Here is a 17,579-nt window from a genome sequence, read left to right as displayed (position 1 = left end):
CTTATAGCAGTAATTTATCGTAGATCGCATGAGTAACGAAGCGTATATAGTGACTGGAAGAAAGCACAGGTCATTCCCGTTTTCAAGAAAGGCTGTAGGACAGATGAACACAGTTATAGACCTATATCTTTGACGTCAATCTGTTGTATAATTATGGAACATGTTTCGTGCTCAAGAATTACGACGTTCTTGGAGAAGGAAAATCTCCTCTATAAAAATCAACATGGATTTCGCAAACAGAGATCCTGCTGAACTCAGCTTGCTCTTTTCCGCCATGAGATCCAATGTCCCATAGACAATGGCGCTCAGCTTGATGCCGTGTTCCTTGACTTTTGGAAGGCATCTGACACCGCCCAGCATTGATGGTTAATGAAAAAAAATACGAGCTTATCGACTTCGGAGCAGATTTGCGACTGGACCTCCAGAGAATTGATGAATGGTGCAGGCTCTGGCAGTTGACCCTGAACGTAAGTAAATGTAACATATTGCGCATACATAGGAAAAGAAATCCACTACTGTATAGCTGCCGGTGGACACAGTATCTACCGTAGGACACAGAAGAGAAACTATCCAGAGAGACCATTAGTGAACCACATAAAACAAATAGTAGGAAAAGCAGATTCCAGACTCAGAGTCATAGGAAGAATGTAACTCATCCACGAAGGAAGTGGCTTATAAGGCGTTTGTTCGACCGTTTCTTGAGTATTGTACATCTGTCTGGGATTCCTACCAGGTAGGACTGACAGAAGAGATAGGGAAGATCTAACGAAGAGCGGCGCATTTCGTCACAGGATCGTGATTTATATCAGTGGAATCCTTTATCTCCCACTGTACATAACATTTTGGTACATGATGCAACTGCTATTGATGCCGCAGTGATCACTAAATCCAGAAGAATTAACTCAGTTATCGCTTCCACTTCTTTCCCAGCTGTTGATTACGAGCTTATCTGGGTGTTCATGAGGCTACTCAGGTCACATAAATTCATCCCAGCTGAACATATTTGGAATTCCATTAATCGCTATAAGTTTAACTCGAATGCAGCTCCAAACGAGTTCTGGAGTTATGAACAACTGCTGATAATTCAAGGATCAGATTGACTCTCCAGCTCCCCCAGTATCTCGTGGAGTTTATGCTACGTAGACCAGGACAAAAGAAGGCTCTACGTGCTACTAGGTATCTCATTCAGTTGCTTGCAGATGGGTGAGTTACATGACTTTCGCTTATTACTTACATGAAGATGAGGTGCATGATAGTGCAGAATCTATCTCAAACCGAATTCTTGGAGGGTCAGTACTTTCTAGATGCCGCGTCAGGTTGTAATCAACAGCTGGGAAAGAAGTGGAAGTGATAAATGAATTAATCCTTCTGGAGTCAATGATCATTGAGTCGTCTGCTTAAGAAAACAGGTATTCGCCTCTCAGAAGAAAGGCTTTGACACTTACTGACAGCCTAATCAAAAGCTGATAGATAGTCAACTTCGAATGAATTATGATTATTCGAGCAGAGGCCTGTGACTGTGAGACAAAGATAACTGGAAGGCCTAGGCGACGAGGAATTCATACAATCGAACTCTACTTTTGCAGAATACACAGAACATGCTGCATATCGAGGAAGTCAAACGCCTGTTCGGAAGTTCATCGCCAGCGATTACTCTCAATAGTGTAAATTTTAGACGTTAAGACTCCATCATGCTCGAAGCTACTGGTGGGACAAGTGATAAAGGACAGCCTAGAACAAAACGAAATTGTGTTAGTGAGAAGCAACCGCACGCAACGTGGAGTCCTTTCGGGAAGCAATCCGAGACCACAACACATGCTTCATACTCATCCACGGCACGGGATTACTGAAGAGTGTCAGTCTTGCCATGGGATTATTACCGTCGTTTACATGTTTTGTGCCATCAAGGATCATAGTCTGAAACAGTAAAATTTGTATTCATCAGAACGCGATTACTATTCGCAAGAGGAAACATTTGTAACTCAACAGAAACTTGTAAGATAGATTTACATTATTTAATTTCCTACATAAGTTGGAACAATAATTAAAAAAAGAAACTAGACTGGTCTTCGGGAATGCAGCTGCTGAAATTCCCGTCCAGCTATTTCGGATAATTAAAATATCAGAGGAAACAATGAGTTCTAGATGAACGTTGAGACGCCTCGTTATACACTGAAGCGCCAAAGAAACTAGTAAAGACATGTGTATTCAAATACAGAGAGATGTAAACAGGCAGAAGACGGCACTGCGGTCGGCAGCGCTTACGTAAGGCAACAAGGGTCTGGCGCAGTTGTTAGATCGGTTACTATTGCTACAATGGCAGGTTAAGTGAGTTTGAACGTGGTGTTATAGTCGGCACAGGAGCGATGGGACACAGCATCTCCGAGGTATCAATGAAGTGGGAATTTCACCGCGTGACCACTTCACGAGTGCACAGTGAATATCGGGAATCCGGTAAGACATTAAATCCCTCTGACGTCACTACGGCCGGAAAAAGTTCCTGCAAGAACGGGACCAACGACGACTGAAGAGAATCGTTGAACGTAACAGAAGTGCAACCCTTCCGCAAATTGCTGCAGATTTCAGTGCTAGGCCATCAACAAGTATCAGCGTGTGAAGCATTCAACGCAACCTCACTGATATGGGATTTCGGAGCCGTAGGCCCGCTTGTGTCCCCTTGATGACTGCACGACACAAAGCTTTACGCCTCGCCTTGGCCCGTCAACACCGACGTTGGACTGTTGATGAATGGAAACATGTTACCTGGTCGGACGAGTCGCGTTTCAAACTGTATCGAGCAGATGGACTTGTACCGGTATGGGGACAACCTCATGAATCCATGGACCCTGCATGTCCGCAGGGGACTGTTCAAACTCGTGGAGGTTCTGTAATGATGAGGGGCGTGTGCAGTTGGAGTAATATGAGACCCCTGATATGTCTAGATACGACTGTGACAGGTGACACGTACGTAAGCATCCTGTCTGACCACTTGCACCATTCATGTCCATTGTGCATTTCGACGGACTTGTGCAATTCCAGCAGGACAATGCAACACCCCACACGTCCAGAATTGCTACAGAGCGACTCCAAGAACAAACACTCTTTTCTGTTTAAACACTTCCGCTGGCCACCAAACTCCCCAGACACGAACATTATTGAGCATATCGTGGATGACCGGCAACGTGCTGTTGAGAAGAGATCTTCGTCTCCTTGTACTCTTACGGATTTATGGCCAGCCCTGCAGGATTTCTTGGTGTCAATTCCCTCTAGCACTACTTCAACCTTTAGTCGAGTCTGTGTCACGTCATGTTGCGGTAACTTCTGCGTGCTCGTAGGGGTCCCACACGATATTACGCAGGTGTACCAATTTTTTTGGCTCTTCACTGTAGATCTTCTTGCACTTACCTGAAGCAAACGAGTAGTGACTTATTTCAGATATAGCTGGCGATGTAGGTGACGTAATATTATGAAGGAGTACCAATGTCGGGAGAAAAGACGCTCCACAGCTGTAGCTTCAGGTTGATATTTTGCTCAATAGCATTAAAGACAGGTTGCTGCCATATTATTAAACTGATTATAAAATTCCCGATATGTAATGTTGTGTGTATGCATAGTTTAACCGTAGTTCCTGTATTTATACGTACACCGATTAATTTCTGACGCGCTTTCAGCGCTAAGTGTATGTGTGTGTGTGTGTGTGTGTGTGTGTGTGTGTGTGTGTGTGCGTGTGTGTGTGTCTGTGTTTGTGTGAGTGTGGATATGTGTGTGTTTGTTTGTTGCAGTGACAATAGCGTTCTTCCCATTTCTGCACTTAGCGTTCTTCTCACCATCTGAGGAGAAGTAAACCAGACCTGTTAAGTACTATTACGAACAAATCATTCAGCCGAGAAAGAGCAGTCTTTCGATGTCTGACCATATTATACCTGTTTTATCAGCGATTGTATTTGTGTAGGAAATACAGTTTATATACCTTTTATCATCCTTAATTGGATTTGTGTAATGTAACTGACTCCTTGCGTCGTCGTTAACGTATTAGCTGGTCACATACGTTAGTGTGCTTAGAAGATACACAACACCTTTCTCATTTATCTACGTTTAAATCCATTTTCCAGAAACTGCACCTCAAAATCTTACACGGAGTGTTCAAAAAGTCTCTCCGCAGTGCCGTGTGATTGTTAGCCGCACGTGCCGTACGATTGTTCGCCTGCCTGGATTTTTCAACGAAACAATAAACGCACAACGAGACTGCAGTGATATTCTGTACCCATTCATAGGAGAACTTGTGTTAAGTGAAATACTGAACGGTTATTTTAAACAAGATGGTGCAACCGCGCATACAGCTCGCGTTTCAATGTTTTTGGTGATCGCATAATTTCACAGGGACTTTGGCATCCACAATCGCCTGACCTAACACCACCTGACTTTTTTCTTATGGGGTGCAGCGAAAGCAACTGTCTATAAAAACCGTGCAAAACCCATCGACGAATTGAAAACTGCAGTATCCACTTTCACGGCTTCTGTTACAGAAGAAATGCTACAGGTTGTGTTTGGAAACATGATTAGACCAATTGAATTGTGTATTCAACGACAGAGGGGACACTTTTATCATTTAATGTGAAAATTTATAAGTAAAAATGAATATTCAATAAATTAATAACTTGTATTTCACTGAGTTTCATTTCTGCGTATTCTCTGCGGCATACGGAACGCGCGCCTAACAATCATACGGCACTGCGAAGAGAGTTTTTGAACACCCCGTAGAAATACACAGAGTTTTAAGCGTCTCCCACCACACCTTACACCGAAGACAAAAAAATGACTTTTTAGAATTCTTCTAGTCGAGCGGCTGTGTTGCGGACAATCTAAAATAGACTCGTGCTGCACTGAACTGTGCCGTTTGCGGCTTTTAGCGGCTGTGCGAAGAAACAAAAGTAGAGACTGATATCCAAGCCTCCTACACTGAAAAGACGGTTTGACATTTAACGTCACAATATGGTAAAACATCTAGTAGCCAAACGTAGCCTTAGCCGTTAAATCATGTAACGTTCACCTATACGAGAGGAGTAGACCTGTCAAACAGTATTTGGTATTATTGATTCACTGGCCATATTTAGAGTGCAGCCTCTGGTTACCAACTGAGTACAGCCTTCCTGGACATTTAGAGCTAGGTAACAAACCCAAGTGGACGTTATCTTCGAGTGACTCTCTATCGAAAACAGCATATTTTGCTGTAAGGACTAGATTACAACTAATATTATAGCATGCCACATGATTGATTCGCGAACTGAGAAATCAGTTTATTAGCGACACATGAAAATTCGTGTCGGACCGGAACTCGAAACCGGTTTCCCACTTGTCGCCTTAGACACTTGGGCTAACTGGCACGATCCCTGGACTGATCGACACTGCCACACTCACCAAATCCCCTAATGCTCACACGGTATGTGATTCCCGCAACAGGAAGAGTCGATGTTGTTATCGTCGTTTTCAGCCGTCGAAGCATGTAATACACATTTTAGTTTATTATGCCTGTAGTCTACAATGATCATCCTACGAACGTGCATATCAGGAGGACATTGTATAATAACAAACAGGCGTTGTAAAACACAGATACTGTAAACTAAAATATGTAATATTATACAAGTCATTAACATATCACCATGGTAGCTGAAGGTGTATCTTTGTGTGCTCATGTCTGCACATAATTCTAGTCACAAGAAGAGTTACACATTTCATCTGAATGAAAGCTATTTAAATTAGCAAATATTGATGACGACTGCCTCGACATTCAAAATACGCAAGTTCTTCTTGATGGATGCAGCCTTGGCTTTTAGAATATTGTGTACGGCTAAAATGTATTCTTGATCGCTGTCAGCAAGAAGACTATTTCGTTCAAGGTAGGACAACGTAAGAGAACTTCCAGTACGTTTTAGAAACCTGATACACGTACATGCCTCTGATATATTGTGGCTTTCTAGTGGTGCATCACTGGATACACATACATGCCTCTGATATATTGTGGCTTTCTAGTGGTGCATCACTGGAAATAATTTGGAGACGTGCTATAAATTAAGCTTACCATGGCGCCAAATTAAGGTAAAGAAATTACACACCTTGACAGACATGTTTCTGAGCTCGTGGACTTTCTGCTGTCAATAATTTCACGTAATTTTTAGAAAATCTCATACTAATATCAATGTTCACAATCTTACAATAGATAAATTTGTTGAGAAAATGAGATTTCATATTATTTTTATCTGTTTAGTAATTTCATTTCAGTTTCAGCAGGTATTTGATTATAAATTGTTACAGCACTGAAAAACACATTACATTTCCTAGTAAATATACGGTTTTAAAACCTAATATTTAAATGGTAATTTTCTTGTTGTGTTCTATGTAAATATTTCCAACTGTTGTGATTGTTCAGGTCATAAAGAATTTAAACTGTCTATTGTCTTTAACAATACTTTCTGGTGATTACAAAGAGTAGCATCAATTATTTACAAAGGAAAGAACACTGGTAGCATATCTTATGCTATCCACCTGAAACGAATACCTGCAAGATATAAATTGTATGTGACCTTGTGACAAGATTTCAGCAGTTGACTAGAACGTCAAAGACAAAGACCGACACATGTGGACTTTGTGTAATTTGTCAGAAACGTGAGTGGAGAGCTTAAGATTCAATGAGCCGAACATTATCTCTTCATGTGTCAGACTCTTATTCCCAAGGTTAGCGGGATAAACATACAGTCCGACTCGGAAATTTTTGGTGTTAATTGTTACTGGCAATAAAAGATCACAATGCTACACCCTATATGAGGCCTCTGTTTTGACGTAACTTGTGTGTACTAATGCGTAAGCTTGTAGTTTTTATCAGTGTGAAAGGGCGTTCTGTAAACTAAGTACAGATATAATACAGTCATACTTATCTTGTATGAACGATGATTTTGCTAAAGGAGATCCACCGACTGAGAGAAACGAACAATTAGAAGATAAGGAGTAGAAAAGATCATATGGACATATGGCCAGAAATGTTATCTAAGGTACATACACGCACTTGATGGTGGAGACAAAAGATGACAGTTAAGATTTCAGCGATTGAAAGCACAGGTAAGGACACACCAGGCAAGTGATAATGATCTGTGTCTACTACCGTTTCAGCTACACATGCAAGAGGGCGGTGAGCTGGAGCACCATTAGGAAGTAGCCACATCACCCTCCATACCACCACTTTGGTCCACAGCTCATAGTCTAGTGATTAGCGTCACTACCTCAAATCAAAGGGTCCAGGGTTCGATTCCATTTTCTTCATGCAGTGACTGGATGTTTGTGTAGTCCTAATCATTTTCATCCCATCTTCATCTCAAAGACCCACAAGTTCCCAAAGTGGCATCAAATACAAGGATACAGCGAGTCAACACCAGACAGCTTCACCCAGACAATAATACCACATGGTCATTTCCATATCTTATCATCAAAGGCAGGTCTTCCAGCAGAGTAGGAAGGGTCTTCGGAAGGCAATATGCATCCAGGAGCAAATATGCACACTGGTCGTTCCTTGGATTGTTACAGGAGGAGGCTAGAATCCTCCTAGCAATAGTCCTCATGATGTCAAATGCAACGCCCCCCCCCTTATCGATCATGTGACAAGCTACACCCCCCTTACGAATGACGTCTTAAACCAAGATGGCAGTAACCCACGATCCTCCACTCCAGATATATAGTAGTAATTTAACAAAACAACCGGTTCCATTGCAGTAATTTACTGCCAACTAAAATAAAACGGGTCAAGAAGAATATAGCCACCAACTTCAAAGATATGCATCATTTCCTTATTGAAAAAATATGTAATCTTCACTTGAATTGCGTAAAATGGGGCAATGTTATAAAATTTATGTATGTTTCACTTGAATTTTGCAGTAAATCATGTAAAGAGTATACCTAGCTGCACTTCTGCATTTATCAGAGTCACAAAGGCTAATCATGACGCTCAGTAAGCAAGCTGATACTTGTGCCAGCAAGCTACAACTTGGCCCAACAAACAAAAATAAATAGTCAGCAAGTGAGACTTCGCGTTCTACTGGTCATGAAGACTAAACATTCAACCACAGTTTAGTATCTTAATGACCTTTAAGAGAAACACCACCACAGTACCATGGATTCTACCATCTTGGGTTGTGACGTTATGCGGTTAATGTCAATAACCTGTATGTGATATAATGAAGATGTCATACTGAGGAAGTGTGGGTACGACATCATAGGCTCCTACCCTATGCGCTTGATCTCATGACTATAAGTATTTTAGTTGTTGGGACAATCTTTTCACTTGTTGGCGTCAGGTATTCTGAATTTGCAGACTATTCATTTTTTCTTCTTGGAAATGGTGGCAGCTTTCCGGAACAAATCTCAACTAGCTCAATTGACCTCTGCGTATGAACATTGACAAACCTGCAGACATATCATATTTCGACAAGTCAAGATAAATGCACATGCTATGTGATGACGGTTCACATGTCAACTGACCATTATTGCCCCACCCAGTAGTATCCGTGATCACACTGAAACAGTAATGCACTGGAGAACGGCTACACCAGAAGTCAGCTACACTGTAAATTTGTTACTTTGGAAAACGGTTACACTAGAAAATATTTACATAGGAGGGCAATTTCGTACAGTTTAGCTGTAATGTAGGTCAGTTTGATACACTTTTGGTATAACTTAACGATGTGACTTGTTGTAACTAGTTACAACTATTCAGAACTTGCTGTCAGGCTATGCTGCATGCACTGTCAGTTCCTGGTGTTGGAAGACTAGTGGAGATCCAAGAGCTGACACCTTCTGTCAGATGATGGCACATACACTGCCATCATGTGGTTAGGGAAATGTTAGTCGACATGACTGAGGTAATGGCAGTCACCATGTCAGCTGACCCTTATTAAACCCAGCAGTATGCTACGTGCATTAGGGATAATGGTAGTCAACATGATTGGGGTAATGGTAGACACACATGTGTTCAGTATGATTTTTTGTCAAAATGTCATGTAGTTACCGCTGTATAACAGCATAATTTAGTATTATCAGCAGAAGATGACAAACGTTTTATATTGTAATACGAAGTTAATACCCTAGCATGAGGTAACTGTCCTGATGAGTACAGCAGTCCTCGATTTTTATCTACTCGAATGTATATTACTGTTGTTTGGTATCCTATACTATTTGGGGAAAAAGTTTCAATAGCTCCACCCTTACAGAGACTTTGTCACTGGTGTGGATCAACAAAATGCATTTGCTGGTTTAAGCAAGCTCACCATATTGCTACGCTAAATGCATTCCAAGGATGGGAGGATGCACACGTGAGTGGTGAACTAGCTGTTGTGAGTGCCAACATCATTGAAATAACATTGTTTACTTTCGTACACCTGGTCGACAACTGCAATTTATGATTTAAGTTAGATCATCAGTACATCACCACTATATTTGGCAATTTATAGAATAAATTTTTATATGTTTTAATGAATTTCATGCATGGTACGAAGAGCAGATTATGATTGTCATCTAGTCTCCAATTTATTCCAGTAGTGCTAATAAGCAAAACACAAGTCTTTTTATTAGTAATACCAACTATTTAAATGTGGAAATATTTAATATAAAGGTCCGTTGTACCAGCCAAATATTGTACAACAATCAAACTGTAGACGTTCATAATCACCGATCGTCCTAGTAGTTTTATTAGTTTTGCCAATATACAAGGCTTATCAATTTTTATTTTTATTTTTTTAATTTTAGAACACAGTTATTACGGCAGTGCTGTATGCGTTTTGTACTTGAAATCTAACATATATTCATTTAGAAGATAATTTCTATTTGGTGCAAAATTCGAGTTATTGTTCATGTTGAGAGATCCATTGCTGTACTTGTGTATTACAGTAAACAATCTGTCTGCCTGTGTGTGTGTGTGTGTGTGTGTGTGTGTGTGTGTGTGTGTATGTGTGTATGTGTATGTGTGTTTGCAGACACATGAATTACTGATGTACTGTAGTTGTGGAAAACTGCTACCTTTACCTTTTGCTTAATTCATTACGGAATTCATGTGAAACTTTTGTAGCTTTTTCACATTATTCACAACTTAGGTAAAGATTGTGTCTTTTTATGTGGAATTACCATATAAATCTGAACATGGTGACTACATACTGCTTGACCTGTTTCATTTCAATAACTGGAAAATTACTGCACTGTGAGTGGCTGTTTCAAGGTGAAATACAACATTGTGATTGGAGGAGAGAGGGCATGTTTTAGCACCACCTTGCTTTATGATGTTATAGACTAGGTGCGTGTGGCTTCATACGTAGTAGGTAACTGATGGGCAAGGCTTCTGAGTCACAGGTAGGTAGGTATGGTGTTTCTAGATTCCTCCTGAGGCAGTCCGAGATATGGTCAGAATGCCAATTACCTTCCAACACAGAGTCACCCTCAGGAAATGCAGATATGCCTCATGTGTGAAATGACTGGTCCCACAGGGTGATCTCCAATTATCGGCACCCACACAGTGAATTTAAACTGATGCTGATTGTTTGCTGCCATCATACGATGGAGATTCGCCACAGCCCGCAGCTGAGTGCTGTGAAAGTTGTTGATACCGCTCCTCATAAAGCTTGCCTCGTCTATGAATACAATGGATGACAGACATTTCAACACCGTGGTGGCCTGTGCGACAAACCAGAGAAAAAACTGCTAGCACAGAGGCCAGTCCGTAGGTAATAAGGCGTGCACACAGATAGTGGCAATTGCTTTGGAGAATTTTCAGTTTTTGTTCACACAGTTGTCTGGCTTATCCCATATTGGCGGGCCATCTGTGTGGTGCTGGTACGGAGCTCGTTGTGAAAGATCTTTTATCCGCACCAACAAGTGGGTGTGCCTCCCCTGGAATGCATTTCTGACCACATGTCCACTCGACTTTTTTCTCTTTGCGCTCTGAGGCTATTTTCCTGCAATTTGTCCCCATTTAGCAAAATCCTCCTCTATGTCTTGCAATTGAACCATTTCATATCCGCTGCAAGCCAACGAATCAGCGTGGTGGCTGTCCAGCCAATAGTGCAGGAAGTGGATTGTATGCAGAGCACCTGTACACTGGATGGCCCGTTGCCCGGATTTGACGCCTGTAGATTTTTTTCTGTGGGGGAAGTAGAAAGGCGCTGTCTACACGGACACACCAACTACACCCGATTATATCCAATGACGTATTACCGCAACCTGCTCGGAAATCTCCGCTGAAATGCTAGCACGTGTGCGGCAGTCTTTCTATTAGCAGACTGGAAGCCTGTATTACCACTGACGTTGGTAAAAAAAAAAAAAAAAAATAAATAAATAAAATAAAAAAATAAAGGGACCAAACTGCATTGGTCCCTAGACTTAAGCTAACTTATGCTAAGAAGAACACACACACACACACCCATGCCCGAGGGAGGACTCGAACCTTCGGCGGGAGGGGCCGCGCAATCCGTGACATGGGGCCTTTAACCGCGCGGCGACTCCGCGCGGCGCCTGTGGTCATTTTGAACACAACCTGTGATCCTGTGATGATCATCTGTCTCGTTACTGGTCAGAATTCACGTAACTAGTGTATGCACTTGTGTTCTTCATTATTTTGTGCTACCACAGGCATTGCACAAGAACGAAATACATTCTTCCTACATCCTCCACACTCCACGAGGTTGTCGGCTTTTCCTGCATTGATAACTCGCATCGTCCACTTACGACCTACTGCTTGGACTGTCACACACTAACTGACTAGCAAGTTGCAATGCACTCAAGGAACACACAAGCTACTGCCCAGAGTGAATGGCACAGATGAGAGTCTGTGGAAACTTTTCAAAATACGGTATCTCGTATACGATTCACACTTGAATCCTGCAATAAACACCACTGACATTCTAATCTACCCTAAATTTAGTTTTATTTAACAACATGAAAATTATTTCTGCAAGAGGACATGATACAGCCATATCGAAAATCGTACTAGGTTACAACTTTTTAGAGCAAGTATAGAATTTTGAATATCTTGATTGTGACGTAAGTCTTTTTATAACGAAATTGAGCAAGAAGTTACAAAATGTGAAGCTTTATGTGGATCCATTCAAAGAACTCAAAATTAAGTTAGTAAAGAAAGGAAAATGAAACTTTATAAAGTAATGGCATTACCTATCATTGCATTATGGCAGCAAAGCATGAGTTGACTCCTCAAAAGCAGCTGAGTAAAATAAAATCGGCAGATATGAGATTTTTTTTAAGGGGTGTTAAAGGATGCACTAGGATGAACAGGATAGGAAGTGAATATATCAGGAAAGAATTAAATACAGAATCCACACATAATAAAATCTAAACAAAGAATGGAAAATACCTGACTTGTGAAAGCAGCGTTGGATTGATTACATGCCAGGGGAAAGAAGATGATCGAAGACAAGCTGGAGACAACTGCAAAGCCGAATAGGCAAGAATGCCTAATCCATGAAGTAAAGAAGAAGGAGAACGAAAAGAAGAATAGAATGGAATTTATAGAACTCCTTGCAATTTGCGTGGCGACTGTGAATGTAATTTAGTCAGACAGAGCTGTAACTACATACACAAATTGAACATGAAAGGAGTTAGCGAATCGAAACGAAATGTTCCGTCTTTACTGAACAAGCTTCGATGAATGCCATTCTTATAATACTGCGTGTGATGTCTCCCATAGAGCAAATAGAGGCAGAAACTAATGGTACTTGAAATTCTGGCTATCAATAAACACTGTTCACGGAATCCTGACCTAATCCTTAATTATCAAATACAGGTCCATTATGCACTCTTGTTAAAGTAGCATCAGTCAGTTAAAATATTTCTCGCCATAAGATAATATGCTATGTGCAAATAGTACAGCTGTTCCACACTCCCACAGTCTTCCTTTGCTCCCTTCTTAGAAATATAGTCTTCAAAGGTCACATATCTTTGGAAAACAATCTTTGTAGAGCAATAAATTCTTGCTGGCGGTGTGTGGACTATCTGTTTAGTATTAAGTTGTCTGAGGATGGCCTAGTAAGCAGAAAGCCGGTTTACAACGAACTATAAAACAAATACTGTGTGTTTAGGTTTGTAATATGCCTATGTTCTGTCAAGTCTAACGAAATATTCTGTGAAAAAATTAGTTACTATGCAGTGTTATAATCATGATTATGTTATCAATTGCCTCGGTCTAACACTTGATCCTTATCGGTTTTGATGTGTGGCAGATAGTTATTAAACTGCTAATTCTCAATAATCGTTTATTAATTTTACTCACCATTAAATCGAATGCTGTGATAAACAAACTCTTCATTTAATTGTGTTTGTTTCACAGCTCTATTAATTTTTTCTGGCCGTTTCCTGTTAGAGATGCAAAATAACTGTCATTGCTAGTAAACTACGATATGAGTTTATAGTCGGCCTCCTTAAGAAACTAATTTGAATCATTGAAAGTTGAGAGTTTGGTATCGAAATCTGTTTTGCGATCCTTCATAATTTTAATGCAATGTGCTGAGTCATACTTCGTAATCTCCTCTGCTGACATTTGTTATCTCCACAGAATGCTGTAGCTTGCTCCAAATGATTCGACGCTGCTAGCTGATTTAAAATAGAATTTGTCTTCACTATTGATAATGGCAGTCACACAGAGGTGAAGAACTTTCATTTGTCATTTGGATTATTTGATACGTATTACAGTTATTCATTACCAGGTGAAGTGGCACAATTGTGGACACTGCATTCATGTTTGGGAGGAAACGCATTTATATGTCCATATTTACATCTCATGCGAATGCAGGTATGGATCATTTATACTACTCCTCTCTAAATTCTTATCCAGTTTGAGCTAGTGCTCTCACTCTACCTAATTACCTCTTTGTCAAAGAAATGCTAAACACTGCCCCACTGACCTTCCTTCCATGTAGTTCGTAGTTTTAGAGTTAGTGCGTTGTTAATAAGGCCAACCTAGATTCCTGTCCATTTGGCGACACTGATGTGACAATCCTTAGTACACGATTTCTGTTAAGTCTTCTGATTGGTTGTGATGAGTATCTAGACAATCTCAGTTCAGTTGATTAATGAAACTACTTTCATTTAAGTTTTTCAGTCTGGATGTGAGTGCAAATAACGACGTTCGTTTTTGATTTTCGCTTAGGAATGTGTGGAACGTTTGCGTGTGCTGAATAATAAACTTATTCATGCCACGAATCACACCCCAGTGAATATTTTGTGGAATTTGGAGAAATGAAAATAGTAAGAGATTTGTGATTAATTTAAATATGTCTGTTGTAGTGAAAATGAATTTTCTCACAACTTTAAAAATAAATAGAGTTACCATATTATTACCCTGTGTCATTTACAAAAAGGGGAAGATTTAATATTATTAGAATCAGAAAGAGTAGGTTGATATATATAGTGTTTCGTGTGAGCATAAACAGCAGTTTGTTTGGAGCTTAAAAACGAAGAACATCTTGACTCACCAAGTCAGCGGAACGGTGTCCAAGATCTGAGCCCTTCGTGGGGACCCTCATTCTCGTCTTAGTCTTCTTTCGAGATGTGTGTGCTTCACCAACCTGGAATAATGAATCTGTCAGCGGCATGTCATGGTGCTAAATAATTTACGAGAATTAGGTGTTACATTAAACAGCTATTTCCTCTAAAGACAGCGCGATTATAAAACGGTCACTCTATTGCATTTATGTAAACCGTATTTTTCAGGCTCTGATGCAGTCCTTAATTTCCTACGTAATGCAATTTCCTATCTTTTTACGCATTCCTGAACCACTATATTTACTGATGAGCATCTCGATCTGCTATCGTTTCCTAACGGGTTGCTGTAGCATTTCCCATTCCATTACCCAATTAATGTGCTCTGCATTTGTCAACTTCTGCTGCCAAATATTCTCAAGGCAGAAGAACCGAAAAGGACGATCGTGGAACACTGCTGGATGTCTTACGAAGACCAGAAACCGATGTTGCCCTACTGTAGTCCAGTGCAGGAGCATGCTGACAGCGCATCTCACAAGCAGGGCACCTTGGTTTCACACATTTACAAAAATATCTCAGTTTAACGCGGCTCTTAGAAAGAAAAGAATAAGGGTCCATGTTTACGTAACATAGTTTCGTGTATTAAGTTACAAAATTACTGAGGTATTTCATCTTTCATTTCAGGGTAAGGGATCTGCGAGGGGCGTTCGATAAGTAAAACAACACTTTTTTTCTGTAAGCGGGTTGGTTTTCTTCAGGATTACGATACACCATATTATTCCACAGTCTTCTGGCTAAAAACCATATTTTTCTACATAATCTCCGTTCAATGTCTCAGCCTTCAACAACTTTACTGGGAGGGCCTTTACGCCCATATGGTATCACTCTAATGGCCGACGTCGGAGCCACCGTCTTGCTGCATAAGTAACCTCCCCATCATTCACGTACTGCTCCCACGGAGTGCATTCTTCATTGGACCAAACAGATGGAAGTCGTAAAATGCTCCGGTTGGGTCTCTATAGACATTCTGCAAGCGCCTGTGAGTATCTGCGATGCTCTGGTTTTCCGCCAAAAGAAACTCAGTGCCGGCTCTTCGCTTGGAACAAACCCCAGTTACAGACGTTTCTTTGAAAACTACTTAATAACGCAACCATCTATCGGAACTTTGTGATCTATAGGGTCTGATGCGGGAATACTCTAAGACGTCCCACAACAAATCTCATATGTTTCCAACTGAAATTGGCCGAGAGAAAAAATGTTTTGTCTTAGTTAGTGAACGATCCTCGTATTTCGAACGTTGGTGGCATATGGCTGAGTGGTGGAAGAACTCTTTATAGAAGACAGGGCTTCAAATGGTATCTGGGAACATCTAAGTTCATAAGACATATTTTAAAAGCTGCCTCCCTCACGGCGGACACAGGAGTTGAAAGTTTCGTTGGATAAAAGCTCACAGGTCTCGCAACCCGTTTTCAGCAGACTACTGGCGAATATGTTTATGCGCAAAACACGCAGAGCCGCTGCACTGGCAGGCTGGCATTTGTCACGGTGTGCGCGCCGGCCATCCGGCGTAGATGGCTGTCATTGTCGGTGATGACCAGTCCTCAAGGGCTTATTTTTCACTGTCATCCATTATGACCATCGTCAGTGTCACGTGCACTACTCTGCAGCAGCCTCCGCAAGTCAAATCACGATGACAGAATGTTCCAGACTTCGCATTCCATCAGTCCTGAACATCTGGCCATCATCACTGGTCTGCTCCAGGACTGTTAGATTCGCAACTCAACTGTTTTGAGCTGACCTCACAATGTCTTTATTGGGTCGAAGAAGAGAACCATTGGGCCACTGTACATACACAGGATGATTCCGTGATGATACTAAAAACTTTCAGGGATGATGGTGAAGAGTAAATGTATTAATTTGAAATAAGGGACCCTTGTCGAAAGTTATACATGAAAATCGTTCTGATACCTCTGGCAATGAAATGAATGTATCGGTACTGTTACTGCAAAGATTGTAGGATAGGCAATACCGACAAGGACCTATGTGTAGAGGTTGCAGTAATAGCTCTAGCAATCCATTGCTGGTGGCTTATTGTGTACTGACGTGATTAATCCTCGCGTTCAATATTTGAACTGTAGTAGACTGTCTTTACAACTTGAACTCTTAACGTCGATCAGTCCTAAATAAATGGAATAGTGCCCGGCGATGGAACTTGCAGACATGATTTTCGTGTGTGGACAGGCAGATGGAAGCATCGGAGAAGCGGAAAGTTTTTACAGACGCAGATATCCGTGTGGAAGGCGTCCAGCTTACACCACGTTCCGAAGATTGTTCCAACAATTAAGCGGAACGGGGCAATTGGTACCACAGTACAACGACAGAGGAAGACGACGAACTACAGTGACTGCCTACTTAGCATATGCAGTGCATGACCGTGCGAATGAGGCGCCTGCAATCAGCATTCGATCAGTTGTACGTAAAATGAATGTTTAGGAGACTACTGTATGGAAGGTTACTGGAAACGCAGCTACACTCCTCTCGTCCTCAGAAAGGGAGTATTTTGACTCCTGTTGACTTTGGAGCTCATGCCGTTTTCGTAAACTGGTTCTTTCACTGTCTTACAGTCGATCCTCAGTTTCGTGCGTACATATGATGGATGAAGCCTGTTTCATAGGAGACTGACTGCTAAGCAGTGGCAGCTGTCATGTTTGGGCCGATGAGAACCCCACGCTACTGTTGTCAAAAGCCATCACAAGTGCTATCAGTCTACGTGTGGACAGGTATAGTCAGTCATTATGTACTAGTCCCGTTTGTACTTCCTCCAAGCTTAAATCTGCCAGTGTAGAAAGCGTTTATCTGAGACGTACTACCCAGGTTCCTGGAACGTACCTCACTTGTTATTCGTCAGCGGATGCGGTTCCAACATGATGGAGACCCACCTCACTTTGAACTATGGATTCGAGAACAACTGGCTGCGACATTACCTGAAAAGTGGTTAGGCAGAGAAGGTTGTATTTCGTGGCCAGCACGTTCACCTAATCTCACTCCTCTTGCCT

The 17,579-nt window shown here is 41.2% G+C and overlaps 1 protein-coding gene across 1 annotated transcript in view; it reads right to left on the bottom strand.

The window, feature by feature from the left end:
• Positions 1-17,579, bottom strand: part of LOC124595137 (sodium-dependent nutrient amino acid transporter 1-like) — a 168,576-nt gene that overhangs the window by 80,088 nt on the left and 70,909 nt on the right. Inside the window, exon 2 of the mRNA XM_047133736.1 lies at positions 14,517-14,609. Coding sequence (XP_046989692.1) covers positions 14,517-14,567 — 51 coding nt within the window. The 5' untranslated portion in view covers positions 14,568-14,609. The remainder of the gene's footprint in view (positions 1-14,516; positions 14,610-17,579) is intronic.

Source organism: Schistocerca americana, chromosome 2 (genome assembly GCF_021461395.2).
Source record: "Schistocerca americana isolate TAMUIC-IGC-003095 chromosome 2, iqSchAmer2.1, whole genome shotgun sequence".
In the NCBI taxonomy this organism is placed as follows: domain Eukaryota; kingdom Metazoa; phylum Arthropoda; class Insecta; order Orthoptera; family Acrididae; genus Schistocerca; species Schistocerca americana.
The sequence above is the reverse complement of the archived record's forward strand: the minus strand, read 5'-3'. Positions and strand labels throughout refer to the sequence as shown.